The sequence below is a fragment of the Hyla sarda genome, chromosome 11 (assembly GCF_029499605.1).
Source record: "Hyla sarda isolate aHylSar1 chromosome 11, aHylSar1.hap1, whole genome shotgun sequence".
NCBI lineage: Eukaryota > Metazoa > Chordata > Amphibia > Anura > Hylidae > Hyla > Hyla sarda.
Window position 1 is genome coordinate 46,059,938 of NC_079199.1, and position 18,317 is coordinate 46,078,254.

Sequence of the window (18,317 nt, forward strand, 5' to 3'; positions counted from 1 at the left end):
TTTAACTCAGTAGAACAGTGTGAGATCTGCAATCCTTTTTGACTTTACCATAATATGGATGCTAAAATGTTACAGCAGCACGAGACCTTCATAAGCTAGATATAACTACATGTAATATAACAGACTTGCCAAATAACATGTATTATCTTTATAAAGTATAGCAGGTGAAAAGAGAAGCAGCTCTCCTGAAACTGCGGAGGATTTCGTGTTCCTTCCCCTCTAAAACTAGTGTGGGGAGAGTTTTAGGGCTTACACATTAACATCTGTAGACTTTTACCATAGCAACTTATCATGTGTTATCCAAGATGACCTATAACTGTTAAGTTATCCCACCACTTGGGTAAACTTGCACACCATTAATTTTACAGTTTATACCTGATTTTAATGTTGCATAATGTACAGAAGGTTATTTTTGCTTAGTGTTTTCTAAAGGAACGCAGACCGTATTTTTAAAAATACCTGCTCAACTCCAGTAATACTGAGTGAACATCAAAAACCTGAACATATTCCTTAAAAGATGATAAATGTATTCTCTCTCATATATAGAAATCTTCTTTAACTGAGTACTTTCCATCACTTTTTTAATGATCTGAGCCACAAGACATAGAGGTGGCCCCTAGTGGCTTCTCCTCACCCCACCACCCTTGATTGATAGATCTGTCACTTTACGCAAACAGGGAGTGGTTTATCAATCAAGGCTGGTGGGGCAGGGAAAAGCCGCCAGGGTCCGCCCTGATGACTTATGGTTTGGGCAGAAAGTGATGGCAGGTTCCCTTTAAATACAATGTGAAGGGCAGCGTTGAGGAACACATCTGTGGTGTTAAAATGCAGTTAACATAAAGCACAACTTATTGCAATTCTAAGCAATCTGCATCAATGCTGGAGCTCAGTCCTCTTTTGTTCCTTTCTAGTGACATTGAGGTCTCGCGATCCTGCGTTCCAAAGCCTATTTTTCGGCTCTCAGAAGAGATCGGTCTGCTGTCAGAAGAAGTAGAAATATATGGACAGACGAAAGCCAAAGTCCTGCTCTCTACCCTCAAACGTCTGCAGGGGCAGAAGGATGGAAAATATGTTGTTGTCACTGGGTACTTGATTTGCTTCTCCTTTTAGAATTGTAAAAGTGTAAGGGGGGAGGTTTAAGGCATCTGGAACTACACCTACTCTGCCTACATAGCCTGCAAGTTGCAGACTGCTGCAATAGAAGAGGAGCTGACTTTATATTGAATCATATTAGGTGTATATTAATTTTGTTTTTTCAATAGTTCTGGACACTACTGATAATGATCAGCAAGTAACGTGACCTCTTCACACGAAGATGTCCAGGAAGTTATCAAATATAACAATAGGAGCCACAATGATGCAATAGCTATGTGAGATGCAGCGGTTGCAGCAGCACCCAGATTTAGGACCATTAGGGATGATAGTACTAGAAAAGACATAATAGTTGGGGGCACCTAACGCATTATGTATTGGAACATCAAAGTAAACATATATATATGCAAAGGAGGATATAAGCAGACCACAACCTTACATGTTTGCTCTAACCAAAATGTAAATGAACACCTGTACTAAAACCTCTATTTGCTGTACATTGAAATGCAGTCTATATGGGCCCATTTAAACTTCCGCAGTGGAAGTTCCTGCACCCCCAGACAGAAAAGTGTGCATTCCTTTGGCGCAACCGGACCTGAAATGCATTGTCGTCTATTGAGGTGGTGCACTTGAATCTCCAGGCGGACATTCTGTAGTGTAAATGAGCCCTTACCCTGTTATCAGTAATTATATGAAAGGGAAAGAATAAGGCTAGGTTCACACTACAGAATTTCTGAGTGTTATTCCACTTAGAAATTTCACTCAGAAATTCAGATGCAGCAGAATTCCATTGCTGTCAATGGAATTCCTCAGCACTGTGCACATTGTGGAGTTACTTGTGGAGTTGGCACTAGGACTGCGTACATTGCTGTCCCCATAAATGTTAATGTATTCGCTGGTTGCACTTTGAGATTCTGCAGTGTGAACCTAGCCTAACACGTGTTTTATAGGATTAGAATCCACGGAAACCTTCACATGAACATGTGACTTAAAGAGTACCTATAATCAACTAGACTGTCCCTAATCCCCCTCCCTATCTGTCCCTGACTCTCACTGACTCTATCCTTGTCTTTATTTGTACCCAAAACCCCCATAAAAATATATTTTTTACATCCCCTGTGGCTGCTCAAGATCCTGCGGTGAGCCGAGGGAGGAAGGGGGCATGGCCCGGCAGGCGCAACATCATCTGATGCCTGCCGGGGTGCACTTCCGCACTTCTTCCTCTTCACGCAGAGTTATATATAACCAAAGGATAAATTGGCCAGCACTATTGATCCAAACTATTGTAAAAACCTGGCTTGCAGGTGCAAGCTGCTGGGCTATATATACAGCAACAGGAGAATACAGCAGCACACTGCTAGCACAAAGATATAGATGAAACATGAGTATATAGATAGAACATGAAAAGCTATACAGCTGTAATGCAATAACTGAAGATATGTGTCATGTGTCAGGACATGTAGGGAGACCCCTAGTGCTCGTTTTTTAAAAAGTAAAAAATATACATAAATACATTTTTCTCTATCGGCTCCATTGGGGGACACAGACCATGGGTGTATGCTGCTGTCTCTAGGAGGTATGACACTATGGCAAAAAAGAATTCGGCTCCTCCCAGCAGGATATACCCGCCTCCTGGCCCTGAGGTAAGCAGTTTTAAGCTTAGTGTCTAAGGAGGGGGACATGGTCTGGAGTTCTCTCCAGACCAGGTCTTATGTTTTATTATTTTCCTAGATTTAGGGATGTGTTAGATTTTTTTTATTCCATTTTCTTTCCTGTATTCAGGTGGGGACTTAGGAACTGCGGCTCACTGTTTCCCCATTGCGAGTAAGGGGGCACAGACATTGCGTATATGCGCTGTTCACCCCCTCTCGCCAACGGTCAGCGCCTGGGTTTGTACCTCATGGGTCCGGGTCACCCCATCTCCCTGCTCTCCTCGCCCGCACATGGTAGCCCGGCATAATGGTGATAAAAGCTGGCTGAAGACTTCATGAGGTAAGCTCTTCTGACTAAGGTGAGTATATTTCCCTTTCTCCTTAGGTGCAGATTTGCAACATCTGGAGACCCTCAGTTTTTGGCCCACCTTTCTCATGGGTCCCTGGCCTGGACAGGGGGGTCCTTTATTAAAAACTGGGGTGAGCAGTGGCAGTTTGAATGGGGCACAACTTTCTACACTTTATTCTTAATATATATATATATGTGTGTGTGTGTGGAACGACTGTGTGTGTGTTTTTACATTGAAGCGGCTGACAGCCGCGGCGTTCTCTATGCGGGCGCTCTGAGCGCCAGCTTACTTTCACTTTCGGCAGCGGCTGTTGCCGGCGGCGTCTAGTCCGCTCAATACCCTGCGATAGCACATGCATTCACATGTGCGCTCGGGGCAAGGAGCAGGCACCATTACGGGACTTCTTGTTAATACTTCGGCGGCCCGGTGCACTTTAGCTCCGCCCACCCAATGCCGCCGAAGCTTCTCTGGGCGCGAACTGTGCACCAATCAGCGCGATTATGGTGGCAGGGGCCAATCAGCGGTGCCCCCTGCTCCTAACACGCCCCTCCCTTGCTATTGGCTGGCATTTCTCCTCTCTGACAGCCTGGAGACCACCACTGGTTCGAGTCCCGGGGTGGGACAGAGTGTTACAGTGTTGTGGTTTATTTTTTTAAATAGGTCCATTGTGGTCAATGGGGATCTCAAGGCATGTGAAACAGTAAGATAAGCAGACTGTATCAGCAACACAGTGTAATCGAACACAGTCTTGGGTGAGAGAGGCCCAGAACGGCCTCCCTCTAAACAGTTAACTGGAGTGTTAGCCACTCCTTTGCTCTGTTAATACTGTAACTCTAAACTTTCTGGTTCTGCTGAACCACTTGTTCTGCCTGCTCCCCCAGACCCCCCTGCTACTCTACCCCGGTTGTTCTTCCAGAACCGGTGGGTTTGGCCGCCCCTCCAGCCTGGGTTCCCTCCCTCTCCCAGTCTATATCCGACTTGGCTCAGGTCTCCCGTTATGTGGGACTGCCTTGGAGAGGCCCTCCTTACACCGGCCCTCCGGAGGGTCCTGCTCTCCCCCCTATTCTGACGCTCTCGCAGCATCATAGGTGTGTGTCATCTGACTCATCCCCCGAGTCTTCTGGCAGGCACGGGCGCTCCCCTCACAGGCATCGCCCCGTTACTCCGACCTGTAGCAAGCGTCGCTCCTCTAGAGAATGTTCCCAGGGTCCTCGCTCTGGCTCTCCAGACCCACGTACCAGGTCTCTCTCTTCCAGGGCCACCTCACGCGTTCCCATTCACCTGGAGAACTTGTGGAAGAAGTTCTGATTCGGCCTCCGACTCAGAGGACCGCACGGATGTGCCTAATGTGGTGTACTCATTGGTTGCAGCCATAACAGACACCTTCCATCTAAAGGACCCAGGAACTTTGGACGTGGCTCCAGAAGTCTCCTTTCTTTGTGCCCGACCGGCACTCAAAACTTTCAGCTCTCATGCTGAATATTACACCCTGCGGGTATCCGACTGAAGTCACCCTGACAAGAAGTTTCAGGTAACGAAGAAGGTTCAAGCGCGGTATTCCTTCACCAAGGACCTCATTGCTCGGTGGACCTCCTCTCCAACTGTGGATCCGCCGGTCTTCCGCCTCTCTAAGGCGCCTTCCCGGCCGTTGGCTGATGTGGCTGCCTTCAAGAATCCAGCGGGCATGAAGGTGGATATTTTAGCAATCTCTGCCCTTGAGGCAGCATGTTCCTCCTGCTTTTGCTTCTGCCTGGGTGTCAAAGGCCCTTTTTGTATGGTCTTCCAACTCCGCCAGGGTAGTCTTCAAGATCCCTCTGGAGGATTTATTTAATCTAGCTCTCCGATGCTCTGCAGTTGGAGATTTTTCTGTGTTCTGCTTCCATGTGCAGTCACTGTGCTGCCTTTACCACAAGCTACCTGGTAGCCACTGTCCCTTCATGTGGCTTTAAGCCTGGAATGCGGACGCCACTTTCAGGAAGTGAGGCGACGGCCGGAAAAAGAGTTCATTACCTCTGGTAAGACTCACAGAACCGCTTTCCGTCGTAAGTTCTCCTTCCGGTTCTGCGGACCTTTTGGTACCAACAAAGGGTCCAGCCAGGCGCCTTCATGGGAAGAGGGCTCCTCTTTCCGATCTCATTCCTTCCAGAGGTCGTCTATCCATTCCGGCTGTGTGGCGGCCCCATCAGGCACCCGTAGGCCTTCCTCGGCCTGAAGGGTCGCCCCCCACGCGCCGACCTCTCTCGGGTGGTTGGTCGCCTCTCACCCTACGGGATGCCTGGACATGCAGCTTCAGGGGAACGGTTTTTGAGGTTTATTCCAACCTCTCTGTGGTCTCCAAGAAAGGCGTTTCTGTTCGCCCAGTCTTGGTTCTCGAGTATCTCAGCCAGCGTCTTGCGTTCCCATCCCGAATGGAGTCTCTCCGTTGGGTGCTGGCGTCCATGGTTCCAGGGGAGTTTTCGTTCCTCGGTTGACATCAAGGATGCCTGCCTCCACTTCTCATTGTTTCCCGGTCATCAGCGGTACCTCCACTCTGCAGTTCCGGACGGTCCTTTTCTATTGTGGCTATCCATTTCGGTCTGGTCACTTCTCCGCAGACCTTTACAAAAGTCCTGGCGCCTGTGATAGCCTTTTAACGGACAACAGTTGTTTCCGTGAGACCTTATTTGGACTACCTCCTGATCTGAGCTCCAGCCAGGTCCCAGATCCTGGAGAGTCTTAGTGTCAACCTCCAGACCTTGTCTCACTTCGGTTGGATGGTCATTTGGGACTCTCCTGGGGCTCCAGTTCGATGCGGCCTTTGCCTGCTTTCGACTCCGCCGACTCTTTTCAAGAGTCTGATGCCTTCGGATCCCTGCTCCAGTTTCCATTCGCTTTTGCATGGATGTCCTGGGTCGATTGGCGGCGGCTGTGGAGGCCGTGCCATTTGTCCAGTTTCATCACCGACCTCTTCAACTGGTGATTTTCTTCCGGTGTGACAGGTCTCCGTCTCTCGGCCGCAAGATCGTTCTCTCTCGTCAGTCTTGTTGGTCCCTTCTATGGTAGCTTTGTTTTCCCCCTAATTTTTTTTCAGGGGTGTTCCTTCCTGTCCATCCCTGTCAGGCTGGGGAGGTGTTTTCAGGGACCGCCCGGTCTGGGGTCTTGCCCCCCCCCCCCCCACCCCCGAGAAGCTTTTTCCCCTTAAACATTTTGGGGCCTAGGGCAATTCTTTCTTTGCTTGCTTCTTGGGAATTTCCCTCCTGGGCGGAACTCAGGTTTCCGGCCATCTCAGTTATCTTCAGTGTGGCCATCCCTGGGTTGCAATCTTCTCGGCCGGTTCTCAGTCGTCCAAGGCCACTGGTCCCTACATCCTGGGGTGTTTGCTGTGATCTGCAACCCCTGGGGCGCTCCAGGCGTGGACCTCTGCTTGTCCCGCCACACCCGTAGCGTTCCTCTCTCTTGGTCGAGCCTTGCCCTACCTTGTCTATTTGGTGGTCGGGCTTTGCCCTACCTTATCTGTTTCCTCCCTTTCTTCTCTTTTCGGGGTCTTGAGGAAACTCTCAGTGGGATGTTTCCGCCATTCTAGTGGCCCAGCGGGCGTGGTACGTCGTCATGGTCAGGCTCCTGAACGACTTAACGTTGCGCCTTCCCTATCGCCCAGACCTCCTATCTCAGGTCTCCTGTGCCACCCCTATTACCGTCTCTGCTTGACGGCGTGGCGGTCGAGACGGTTTTGAGAGCTGCGGTTTCTCTTCCCAAATCATTCACACCATGCTCAAGGCTCGTAAGTTCTCCTCGGCAAAAATTTACCACCATACCTGGCGGTCTTATTTTAGTTGGTGTGAAGCTCAGGTCTTGTGTCCTGTTACCTTTCGGTTTCCCGTCTTCTCTCTTTTTTGCAGTCGGGATTGGAACTGGGGTGGTCTCTCAGTTCCCTTAAGGGTCAGGTTTTGGCCCTTTCTATTCTCTTCCAGTGTCTTCTGGCTTCTCATTCTCTTGTCCGGACCTTCCTTCAAGGAGTGGCGCATGCTGCCCCTCCTTATCGGTCACCTTCTCCCCCTTGGGACTTGAATCTGGTTCTGGGGTACTCCAAGGTGAACCTTTTGAACCCCTTGGGGAGGTGTCCCTGCGCCTCCTTTCTTGGAAAGTGGCGTTTTCATGTTATCTCCTCCATTCGGAGAGTGTCTGAATTGGCAGCTCTCTCCTGCCGTTCTCCGTTTCTGGTGCTTCACCAGGACAAGGTTGTCTTCCGGACAGATCCTTCCTTTTTGCCTAAGGTTGTTTCGGCCTTTCATCTCAATGGGGACATTTTTCTTCCGTCCTTTTGTCCCGCTCCTTCTCATTCTAGGGAGCATTTACTCCACAAACTGGATGTGGTTTGGGCTGTTAGGTATTACCTCTCTATCTCTTCTTCGTTTCGTCAGTGCGATTCCTTTTTCGTCCTTACGGAAGGTCGTCGTAAGGGACAACCTGCTTCCAAGGCTACCACTTCTCGGTGGATCCAGTCTGCCATTTCGGAAGCCTATTGCTGTAGGGGGAAGATTCCTCCCTTCAGGGTTCTGGCTCATTCTACCCGTTTCTGTTGGGACATCCTGGGCTCTCCAGAACAAAGCCTCGGACTCGCAGATTTGCAAGGCGGCTACTTGGTCATCTTTGCACACTTTCTCGAGGTTCTACCAGGTTCATACCTTTGTATCGGCTGATGCTAGCCTGGGCCGTAAACTGCTGCAGGCGGCAGTGGAACAGCCGTCTGCCCACCCAAGGGACGGCTTTGGTACGTCCCACGGTCTGTGTCCCCCAAAGGAGCCAATAGAGAAAAGGAGATTTTTTAACACTTACCGTAAAATCTCTTTCTCGAAGGATCCATTGGGGGACACAGCTCCCGCCCTTTTGGGTTTCTCTTTGGTTCTCTGTCCGAGGGTGTGTTCAGTTATATCTTTTCTTCTGGTTCTCGGACAGTTCGTGTTTTTTCCTTGACCTGTCGGTTCTCTCCTATTGCTCTAGTACTAAAACTGATTACCTCAGGGCCTGGAGGCGGGTATATCCATTGAAGAGATCTTAGGGAATGAAGCTAAGAAGGTTAAATAGACAAATTATGTATTGACCAATGTCAGGACATAAAGCCCCTTTCAGTGGCTCCTGTTTTTTATTTGCACAATGAATACTTGTACAGTTTTACAAGGTGTCACCTACGAGTGATCTACCTTTTATTTTGCATAGTGTGTAAGTATTTCTGTAATTGCTCACTGAGCGTGTTATATAACTTACAGAATAACACCCACCCCACTGGGAGAAGGAAAGAGCACTACCACCATTGGCTTGGTTCAGGCTCTTGGGGCTCATTTGAACGTTAATGTATTTGCCTGTGTCAGACAACCATCTCAAGGGCCCACGTTTGGAATTAAAGGTAAGCGGATTTTCATATGCAGATGAGAAGCAAAGAGAGTTTGTCAGTCTGTGAACGAGAACACTGTTTACATTGTGCAAACCTGTCCATAGTGGTAGGAGAATCTGGTGTCTATGGCCAGATATGAGTTTTTATAAAAAGGACATTTATGAGATATTAAAGGAAATCTGTCATCCGTGTCACCTGCACTAACCTGTTGGTACAGACAGACAGTGTAGGTGACACTGAAGACAACGGTACTTACCTTATTCCGTTCCATGCAGGTGTTCTTCGGTAATCTTCTCCGGTATCTTCAGCTACGGGCCCGGCTTGGAGCATGGGCAGAGCTTAGTGACATCACCGCTGCTGTTCTCTAGCAGCTGGACCCAGCACAGAGACGTCACTAAGCTCTGTCCATGCTCCAAGCCGGGCTCGGAGCTGAAGATGCCGGAGAAGATTACCGAAGAACGCCTGCACGGAACGGGATAAGGTAAGTACCGTTGTCATTAGTGTCACCTGCACTACCTCTCTGTACCAACAGGTTAGTGCAGGTGACACTGATGACAGATTTTCTTTAAATAAAGAGGTCACCTTTGCTTAAAATAGGCACCATATATATACCATTTTAGGACACTTGGATGACCTGGTGATCAGACCTCCAATTATTGTTGGGCCTATGGTCACAGGATTGTTTATAGAAAGGGAAAACTATATTATTTTTTTCTCTGTTTGTAGGAGGAGCTGCTGGAGGAGGATATTCACAGGTTATTCCAATGGAAGAGGTAAGGCCAGATTCCAACTTTTAAAATAGAAATTTTGGCTTTAGATAAGTTTAATGTTCCCTGTTAATTACCAAAATAATAACACAGAGACATGTCAAAAGTTTTGATCAGTCAGGGTCTGTGTGGTCAGATCCCCACCACTCAGTAGAACAATTGGGTAGAAGGGTGCTCTTAAACGCTTTACTACCGACTTGCGGTGGTCTCTCTCCAGTAGTTCTAGACGAGCTTCATAGACTTATGTGAGCCAGGGAATTAATGTCTTAAATGGGTACTCGGGCGAAATGTTTTATTTGCATTATTCTTGGGCTGCCGCAATTATAATAAAATTTGACTTACCTTCCACTGCTCCTCTGGTGCTCTTGGTATCACTGCCCTGTCTCCAGTGCGGTCTTCTTCCTGCTTTTGGCACCAGACACATCGCACTGCGTTTCAGCAAATCTCTTGCTGCAGCAATGTCTCTCCTCGGTGGGTGATGGGGTGAGCGGCAGTATGATGTATCGGGCCTGGGCACCAGCAAGAAGGCAGGGCCTAGGCTCCATACATTACGCTGCCACACAGCCTATCACTGGCAGAGGCAGGACTGTGCTGCAACCAGCGATAAGCTGAGCTGCAGAGTGTTATGTTGGGCCCCAAAAGCAGGAAGAAGACCGCACCAGAGGATGGGAGAGCGATTCCAGCGGCACCAGGGGACCAGCAGAAGGAAGGTCAAAATGTATTTTAATTGCAGCAGTCCGGGCATAATGGGCAAATAAAACATATGTCATGATAACCCCTTTTTAAGCATGCGCTTCTTCCTAGATGTTCTATTGATAGGTGGGGATCAGAACACTGAGACCCTGACCCACGAAAACTTTTGACTTTTTCTCCTAGACATGTCAAAAGTTTTGGGAAATGACAGGGACAATTAAATATTACAGCATGCACCTATATACTTTAAATAGTCCCCCTGAGGCTATGTTCACACATAGTATTTTGTTTAGTATTTTTAGCCAAATCTAAAGGAGTGGGTCCAAAATGCAGAAAAAGGAGCAGATCTCTTTTTTTTTTTCTTCGGGTCGGTCCCACTCCTGATCCCAAAATCAGACCCCACCACAATACAGAGCCCCATAATCAGACTCCACCATAATACAGACCCCAGAATCAGACTCCACCATAATACAGACCCCAGAATCAGACCGCACCATAATACAGACCCCAGAATCAGACCGCACCATAATACAGACCCCAGAATCAGACCGCACCATAATACAGACCCCAGAATCAGACCGCACCATAATACAGACCCCAGAATCAGACCGCACCATAATACAGACCCCAGAATCAGACCGCACCATAATACAGACCCCAGAATCGGACTCCACCATAATACAGACCCCAGAATCAGACCGCACCATAATACAGACCCCAGAATCAGACTCCACCATAATACAGACCCCAGAATCAGACCGCACCATAATACAGACCCCAGAATCAGACCGCACCATAATACAGACCCCAGAATCAGACTCCACCATAATACAGACCCCAGAATCAGACTCCACCATAATACAGACCCCAGAATCAGACTCCACCATAATACAGACCCCAGAATCAGACTCCACCATAATACAGACCCAGAATCACCACCCACTATAATACAGACCCCAGAATCACCACCCACCATAATACAGACCCCAGAATCACCACCCACCATAATACAGACCCCAGAATCACCACCCACCATAATACAGACCCCAGAATCACCACCCACCATAATACAGACCCCAGAATCACCACCCACCATAATACAGACCCCAGAATCACCACCCACCATAATACAGACCCCAGAATCGGAACCCACCATAATACATACCCAAGAATCAGACTCGACCATAATACAGACCCCAGAATCCCTCCCCCCCACCCCAATAATATAGACCCAAGAATCAGACCCCAGAGTCTCCGTCCTGTATAATACAGACCCCAGAATCACTGCTATGCATAATCTGTAGATGACGGTTATTGGGATCTGTAGATGATACACTTATGGGGGATCTCTGGATGATGCATTTATGGGGGATCTTAAGATGATACACCTTTGTGGGATATGCAAATCACACACTGTTATGGGGGTTCCTTAGATAACTCACTTATAGGGGAATCTGTGAATGACAAATTTATGGGGGATCTGTGAATGGCACACTTATGGGAGGCTGTGAATGGCACACTTATGGAGGAGCTGTAAATTACACACTTATGGGGGATCCATGAATGACACACTTATGGGGAGCTGCCAATGACACACTTATGGGGGAGCTGCCAATGACACACTTATGGGGGAGCTGCCAATGACACACTTATGGGGGAGCTGCCAATGACACACTTATGGGGGAGCTGCCAATGAACACAGGAATGGAGATCTATAGACTGACAGAGACCAGAGCCTGTCTCTGGGGCAGGAAAGCTGCTGTCAGAGCCAGGGGCTGAGCTGAGTGTATTACACAGAAACATATAGGAGACTTACTGGTCTGCAGCAGTGACCCCTGGTACAGGGTGATCCCCCTCTATGCTGCCGTCAGACAGTGGAGCACGGCAGCTGAAAGTTGACTGGAGGAAAAAAGAGAGAACTCTCTCTGACGTTGTTCCCAGCACAGCAATAACCGGGGAGGGGGAGGTACACATATTCTGTCCCTGGCCGGATCTTTTAGCAGCCGCGGCTGTTGAAAGTGATAGTGTCCCCGGACCGACCTGGTACTCGCTCGTGTGTAACTCAAACGCATCCCGCGTGCCAGGGGTTTCCGACCCTGGTTTAGACTATGAAATTTAGATTTTATTGCATTACAGTTATAGGATATCTTATTTTCCAGAATTGTTTGAGCCTTTTACTATCTTAGAGGAGATCTAACTCCAGTCACTCTGTTTACTTCCAGTTTAACCTCCATCTCACCGGGGACATACACGCCATCACAGCCGCTAACAACCTAGTGGCAGCCTCCATTGACGCACGGATCTTCCATGAGCTGACACAGTCTGACAAGGTGAGATGTTGTTCTGACACCAATTACAAATGACCTGCATACCGCTCCTATGATCTCTATATGTAGGGCACTGTTCTGCTACGGTACGTGTTATAGAACAGGAACATAATGAGCATAATGAGACATAGACGTCTGTCATCCAGTTATCAGTAATGTTAGGTGCTAAACATTAGTTCAAGCACTTACCTCCGATAGAGCCCAGGCATATGTGACATAAGACGTTAATGTCTCCAGCGCTTCAGGTGAGTGCCGCATGCTATATTGAAACAGGTGGGTGCCGCATGCTATATTGCTGGGGTCCCCAGTGGCGGGACCCCTGCGATCAGACATCTTATCCCCTATCCTTTGGATAGGGGATAATGATGTCTAGGGGTGGAGTACCCCTTTAAAGAATTATTTAGAGGGAGTGGCATTTATTTAAATATTTTAGGCGTGCAGTTTTTTTTTATATTACGGTATGTCATTTCAGATCACCAGTGTTTTACCCCCCAGACTACCCACATGATCTAACTGTTGTGAACACAAGTAATGCAGCCATACATTGGCTTAGCTTCTGGCTGCTTTATCCGTCTGAAAATCATGTTTGGATGCTGGTCAGCAACAGTCGGATAGGTGTGGCTGATCCTCTCTACGTCACCGCTTGAACCGCTGCCAAAGAGACAGAGGTCCTCAGCACACACACACACACACACACGCGCGCGCGCGACCGGCGTGACTTACCAGAGCAAACTCTCGCTCCTGCCAGCTGAAACCTCCGTGCGCCTGTGCTGTGCTAGCGATCTCTCTGCCTCTAGGCACACACAGGTTTCAGCCGGCTGTTGCTGACCGCCATCCAAACGTGATTTTTGGACAAATAAAGCAGCCAGAAACGCAGCCAAAAGTATGGCTGCATTACATGTGTTCACAACAGTAAGCTCATGTGGGTAGTCTGGCAGGTAAAACACTGGTGACAGTTGCGCTTTAAAGTTAGAATGTTCTGTTTTATGGCAGCTTGGGGAGCTGCATACAGCAATGTCATTCTGCTGTCTACAGAGGGCGCCTCATCCTATTAGCTTGACTAGTATAAGTTTTCTTCCTTCTGGAGGACAGCTGATCTGCATACTTTCTTCTCATGGAGCATTGCCTGAAAATAAATCTCCATATGTCACTGTATTTCTTCAGTAAGTAACAATATAAGTAATGAGTAACTGTGGTCCAGGATAAAACAGTGCATGGTTGTGTGCATACACCTTCCCTTCTGTGTTGGTTTGTGTTGTGATCCGGTCTTTCTAGTCTCCAGCAGTAGAATAGAGAGAGAGAGAAAAAGTTTGCTTATGTGATTTGTATGTTATTTGTATTTTAGAGAGCATAACCGTTTTGTTTAGGAATCTGATGTAGGCAAAACTAAAGCTGGTGGTAGCCAATAGATCAAGGTCAAACCAACGTGCTAATGTTAGTGGGCCCAGCCACTCGTTTATTGTGTATGGGGGCCTCCTGACTTTTTTTTTTTTCTCAATTGAGAACACCTACTTTCCTTCACTTTTGAGAGGGCTTATTGACAGTGAACTGGCTTATAGCAATGGAAACACCAGTCTATTTAAAATGCAAGGTACCTCAGGGGTGTGGAAATTTAAAAAAAAAATACTTGTCCAAGGGACTGAAGCTGAACACAATCTACTTGTCCCTCAAGAAAATCCACTTGTCCTGGTAGATGCAATAATTTCAACCAAAATAGTCTGATCCCCCCCCCCCACTAGACCACCAGGGATGGATATAAGATCCTTTAGACACTGCTGACAGCGGTGATCTAATGGGTTAATAGGTGATCGCAGTATGTCAGACTATTAGCGGGGGAGAGCTGTAGCTCCTCTTACACCCGAGGGAAGCCCAGAAAAGTCTAGATATAACTTTTTGATCACCTTATAAAATATTTCTCATATGAAGTGACCAAAAATGAACAATTCTGGACTATTCTTTACATTTACACCGTTCACCGTACGATTTAATTAACATTATATTTTAATAGTCTGGACATTTCCACATGCAGCGATACCACTTATGTTTATTTTTGTACATTATTTTTATTTAAAGAAAATTGGAAACTTTTATTAGGAAAGGGGCTTATTCACATGTATACGCACTTTTTAAAATATTTTAATCACTATTTTTCAGTCTCAATAGGGACTTATGTGTTACTGGGGGGTGTTCTGCTTCTCCAGTTTATGTGCTGCATTTTGTGTCAGAAAATGCTGGAAGTTGCATTTAGTTACTAGATAACTACAACACCCAGCATTCCCTGATACAGCCTATGGTTGTGTGGGTGTTGCAGCATGTTGCACTGTATAGTAGGACAGTTAAGGTTATTGTGTAACATGGGAGTTGTAGTTTTGGTTTGTGTCAGCTGCAGAGCCAGAGGATGTGTCAGGGAACACTGGGAATTACAGTTAGTAACTACAACACCCAGCATACCCTGATGCAGCCTATGGCTCTGCAGCTGACCCGAACTAAAACTACAACTCCCAGCATGTTGCACTTTATAGTTCTACAGTTTAGGTTATGGTGCAACATGCTGGGAGTTGTAGTTTTGGTTCGGGCGTGTTTGTGTGCATCCGTGGGGCTCTTGGTTGGCGGGTGAGTATGAAGAGGGTGGGATTCTGGGGGTGCAATTTAGTGCGGGTGCCACTAAAAATAAATAAAATTAGATGGCACAACTGCCCTAATGCCCGACGTGACAGTCCGCTCCTATACAAAACATTCATGCATACACATATCATACATACACCAACCACTGCCCCATATCATACATACACACACACACACACCCGCCACTGCCCCCCCCCCCACATCATACATTACATACACACATACACTCACACCATATTCACACATCATACATAGGCCTGCTGCTGCTGCCCCCCCACATATCATACATTACATACACACATCACACTTAGACCTCATACACACATTGCATACACATCATACATTACATACACATCACACATAGACAGACATCATACACACATCATACATTACATACACATCACACCATACATATACACCAGTGTTTCCCAACCTGGGTTCCTCCAGCTGTTGCAAAACTACAACTCCCAGCATGGCCAGGGCATACTGAAGGTTGTAGTTTTGCAACAGCTGGAGGCACCCTGGTTGGGAAACACTGATATACACCATACATATGCACACATCATACATACACCTGCCGCTGCCCACCCCACATCATACATCACATACATACACACATCACACTTAAACATCATACATTACATACACATCACACAGACATCATACACACATCATACATTACATACACATCACACATCACACATAGACAGATACACAGACATCATACACACATCACACATACACTCACACCATACATATACACCAGTGTTTCCCAACCAGTGTGAGGTGAGATTTCCGTCCTCCCTCCCCCGCTCTGTGTTTTCCTCTTGCAAACTAGCAACCGCCCCGTGGTGGATTAGGTCCTGTGGAGACATATCAGGGGGAGGGGGAGGGATAGAGCTGTGTGGGGGGGAGGGGAGGAGCTGTGCACGGAGCTGTCTACATCCTTTCTCTCACCCTGCTGTGTCTTCTGAGCTCAGTCCATCCTCCGGGAGGGGAGATAAGGGGGCTCTGCAGTCAGCTGGAGGCCGCCGCCCCCTCCATACACTCTGAGTGCCGGTGTGAGGTGTAGACTTCCATCGGCTCCTGCGCCTCACACCGGCATTAAAGAAAAATAAGGGGGAAGTCGGTCTGTCCCTGCTAGCCCGATACAGGGCTAAATCTATAAACAATTCACCTGCCCGGCGCCCAAAACTACTTGTCCCGGGCGTCGGGCGATAGGATTTCCACATCCCTGTACCTAAAAAATCTGAAAGGCTGTGAGCCACATGGATCCATAATTCTGGACTTGCTTCTTCTAATCTAACTAAACATAGGATGCTATTAGGTTTCACTTGCTCTGGGGTGCAGCGAAGGTTGCCCTTAATTCCTAGGGGACCTCTCTTAATGACTATACTTTAGCCGGTATTTATAACTTCTACCTCCAGTCTGGACATGGTCGGTGTTGTCTTCTACTGTGCTGCAGATTAAAAGTGTCCGATAGTTTACTAATCTAATGCCTGTTATATTTTACTAATCTAATGCCTGTTATATTTGTGCATATCTGAATTTATGCTTTTTGTCATTTCTGAATTCATTCCTGTGCTTTGTTGGGGTGAAAGGGCACTGGCGTTTTTGTCTTTTGTTTAGTTTAAAAAAAAAAAGAATAACTTTTCAAAGAATTACTAAATAATAAAAACACAACACATGCTCAGCCAAATGTGTATGGGGGATTGGGATAACTAGCTATTAGCTTAGCTAACTATGCATATTCGAAAACTATCGGCTAAGTTTACACAGCCGTTGTTTGTTTTTGTTTTTTTTACTCGATTGGATACATATATGCATATACTACTAAATGTACTACTAAAATAAAAATAAATAATTAAATGATATGGCTAGTTTTAGAAGAGATACATACATATGAATTAGCAATAAATGATGAGGGTAAAAAGATGATAAAAATCAGTATTAAGTCCAATGAAAGACCACCTGCATACTCACTACTTAGGTACCACTGTACCGTGTGCGCAATCCTCAGCACAGGACGCCACCACTCCGCGCTGCACCCACCACTAACCACTGCTACCAACTACAGCCACTTCCATCACAGCTGGACGCACGTCCGTACCATCCTGCAGCAAGGTCAGATCGGGACAATCAGTACTCTCTGGAGCTGCAGACTAACATTTCGGGTCCGTGCCAGTCTACAAGCATTAGGAAGAACGGCTCTTTACATCGCTGTACTGCTACCCAGATGGCATATCTCCTCCTGAATGCTGCGGGGACCTCGCTCTATTTTCCAGCTGTCGGGTAGTGAGTGGTGCAGCGCACCAACTGTCTCATATGTTTATATATGCTTAACCTACCTATCTGATTACATCATAGACTATATCCAACTAGTGACTATACATTTTTATGCAGGTGGTCTTTTATTGGAATTAATACTGATTTTGATCATCTTTTTACCCTCATCATTTATTGCTAATTCATATGTATGTAACTCGTCTAAAACTAGCTATATCAGTTATTTATTTATGTTATTTTTAGTAGTATATGCATACTTAGAGGGCTATATCCAGTCGTGTAAATCCTCAGTTTGTTTTTTGGCACGAAGGGTGTAGTGCAACACAGCGAGCTCAATATACATTGTATTTTACAGTGTGAGCCACCCACAACCCTTTGTGTTTTTTTTTAAATGTTTTTTTTAATGCCGAATGGACCTGAATGAGTCGGAGCACAACTGTGAGTGCCGGGTCTTGACAGATCCCATTGACTTGAATGGGATCCGATTGGTGTGCGGTATTTTGCTGGAGTTGAGCGGAGAGAAAAAAAATAACACAGGCACAATTTTTTTTTTCTGCGCTCAACTCCCATCCTTTGGCTGGACTGACCAACAGAGTTCCATTCACCAAAGCACAATGGGTATGTGAATGGGCCCCTATCTGTTTCTATTTGTAGGGTATGTTCACACTTAGAGTATGTGCTGTGGATTCCATACAAGGTCATCTGCATTGTGTAATTGGTCAGTTTTAATATTCACTTTATTCTTTCAATTGTGGGACACCACATAAAATCCACAATAAAATCCTCAGCCTCAAATCCACAGCTCTGGGTGCAGATGTTATGCAAAAAAAAACTCACTGATCACACAATGAGGATTTTAGCTATGAATTCTGTGCGCAAAATCTGCAGCATATATATAATATGTGAACATGACCCTAATATAGAATTTCAACTAATTTGTTCGGGATGTGTTGGACAGCAGACTTGTTGATCTTTTGCAGAAAAAACTGTGACCCTGAACTAGAATAAATGTTTGTTTGTTGAGGTTTTAGCTGTAAGATATTTTTCATTTTCTTTTCTTTGTAATACATAGGGATGTCTCTTTATCATATAAGTGTCTGTTATATAATTTCAAGTTAACTTTAATTTTAAACACCGGTTAAGGTTGTACCTTT

The 18,317-nt window shown here is 46.5% G+C and overlaps 1 protein-coding gene across 2 annotated transcripts in view; it reads left to right on the top strand.

Annotated features, from left to right (window-relative positions):
• The window catches only part of MTHFD1 (methylenetetrahydrofolate dehydrogenase, cyclohydrolase and formyltetrahydrofolate synthetase 1), a 97,496-nt gene that overhangs the window by 42,753 nt on the left and 36,426 nt on the right, over positions 1-18,317 (top strand). For both annotated transcript variants that reach the window (XM_056545283.1, XM_056545282.1), the window contains exons 11-14: positions 912-1,085; positions 8,341-8,477; positions 9,192-9,238; positions 12,148-12,255. In XM_056545283.1, the coding sequence (XP_056401258.1) occupies positions 912-1,085; positions 8,341-8,477; positions 9,192-9,238; positions 12,148-12,255 (466 nt within the window). The remainder of the gene's footprint in view (positions 1-911; positions 1,086-8,340; positions 8,478-9,191; positions 9,239-12,147; positions 12,256-18,317) is intronic.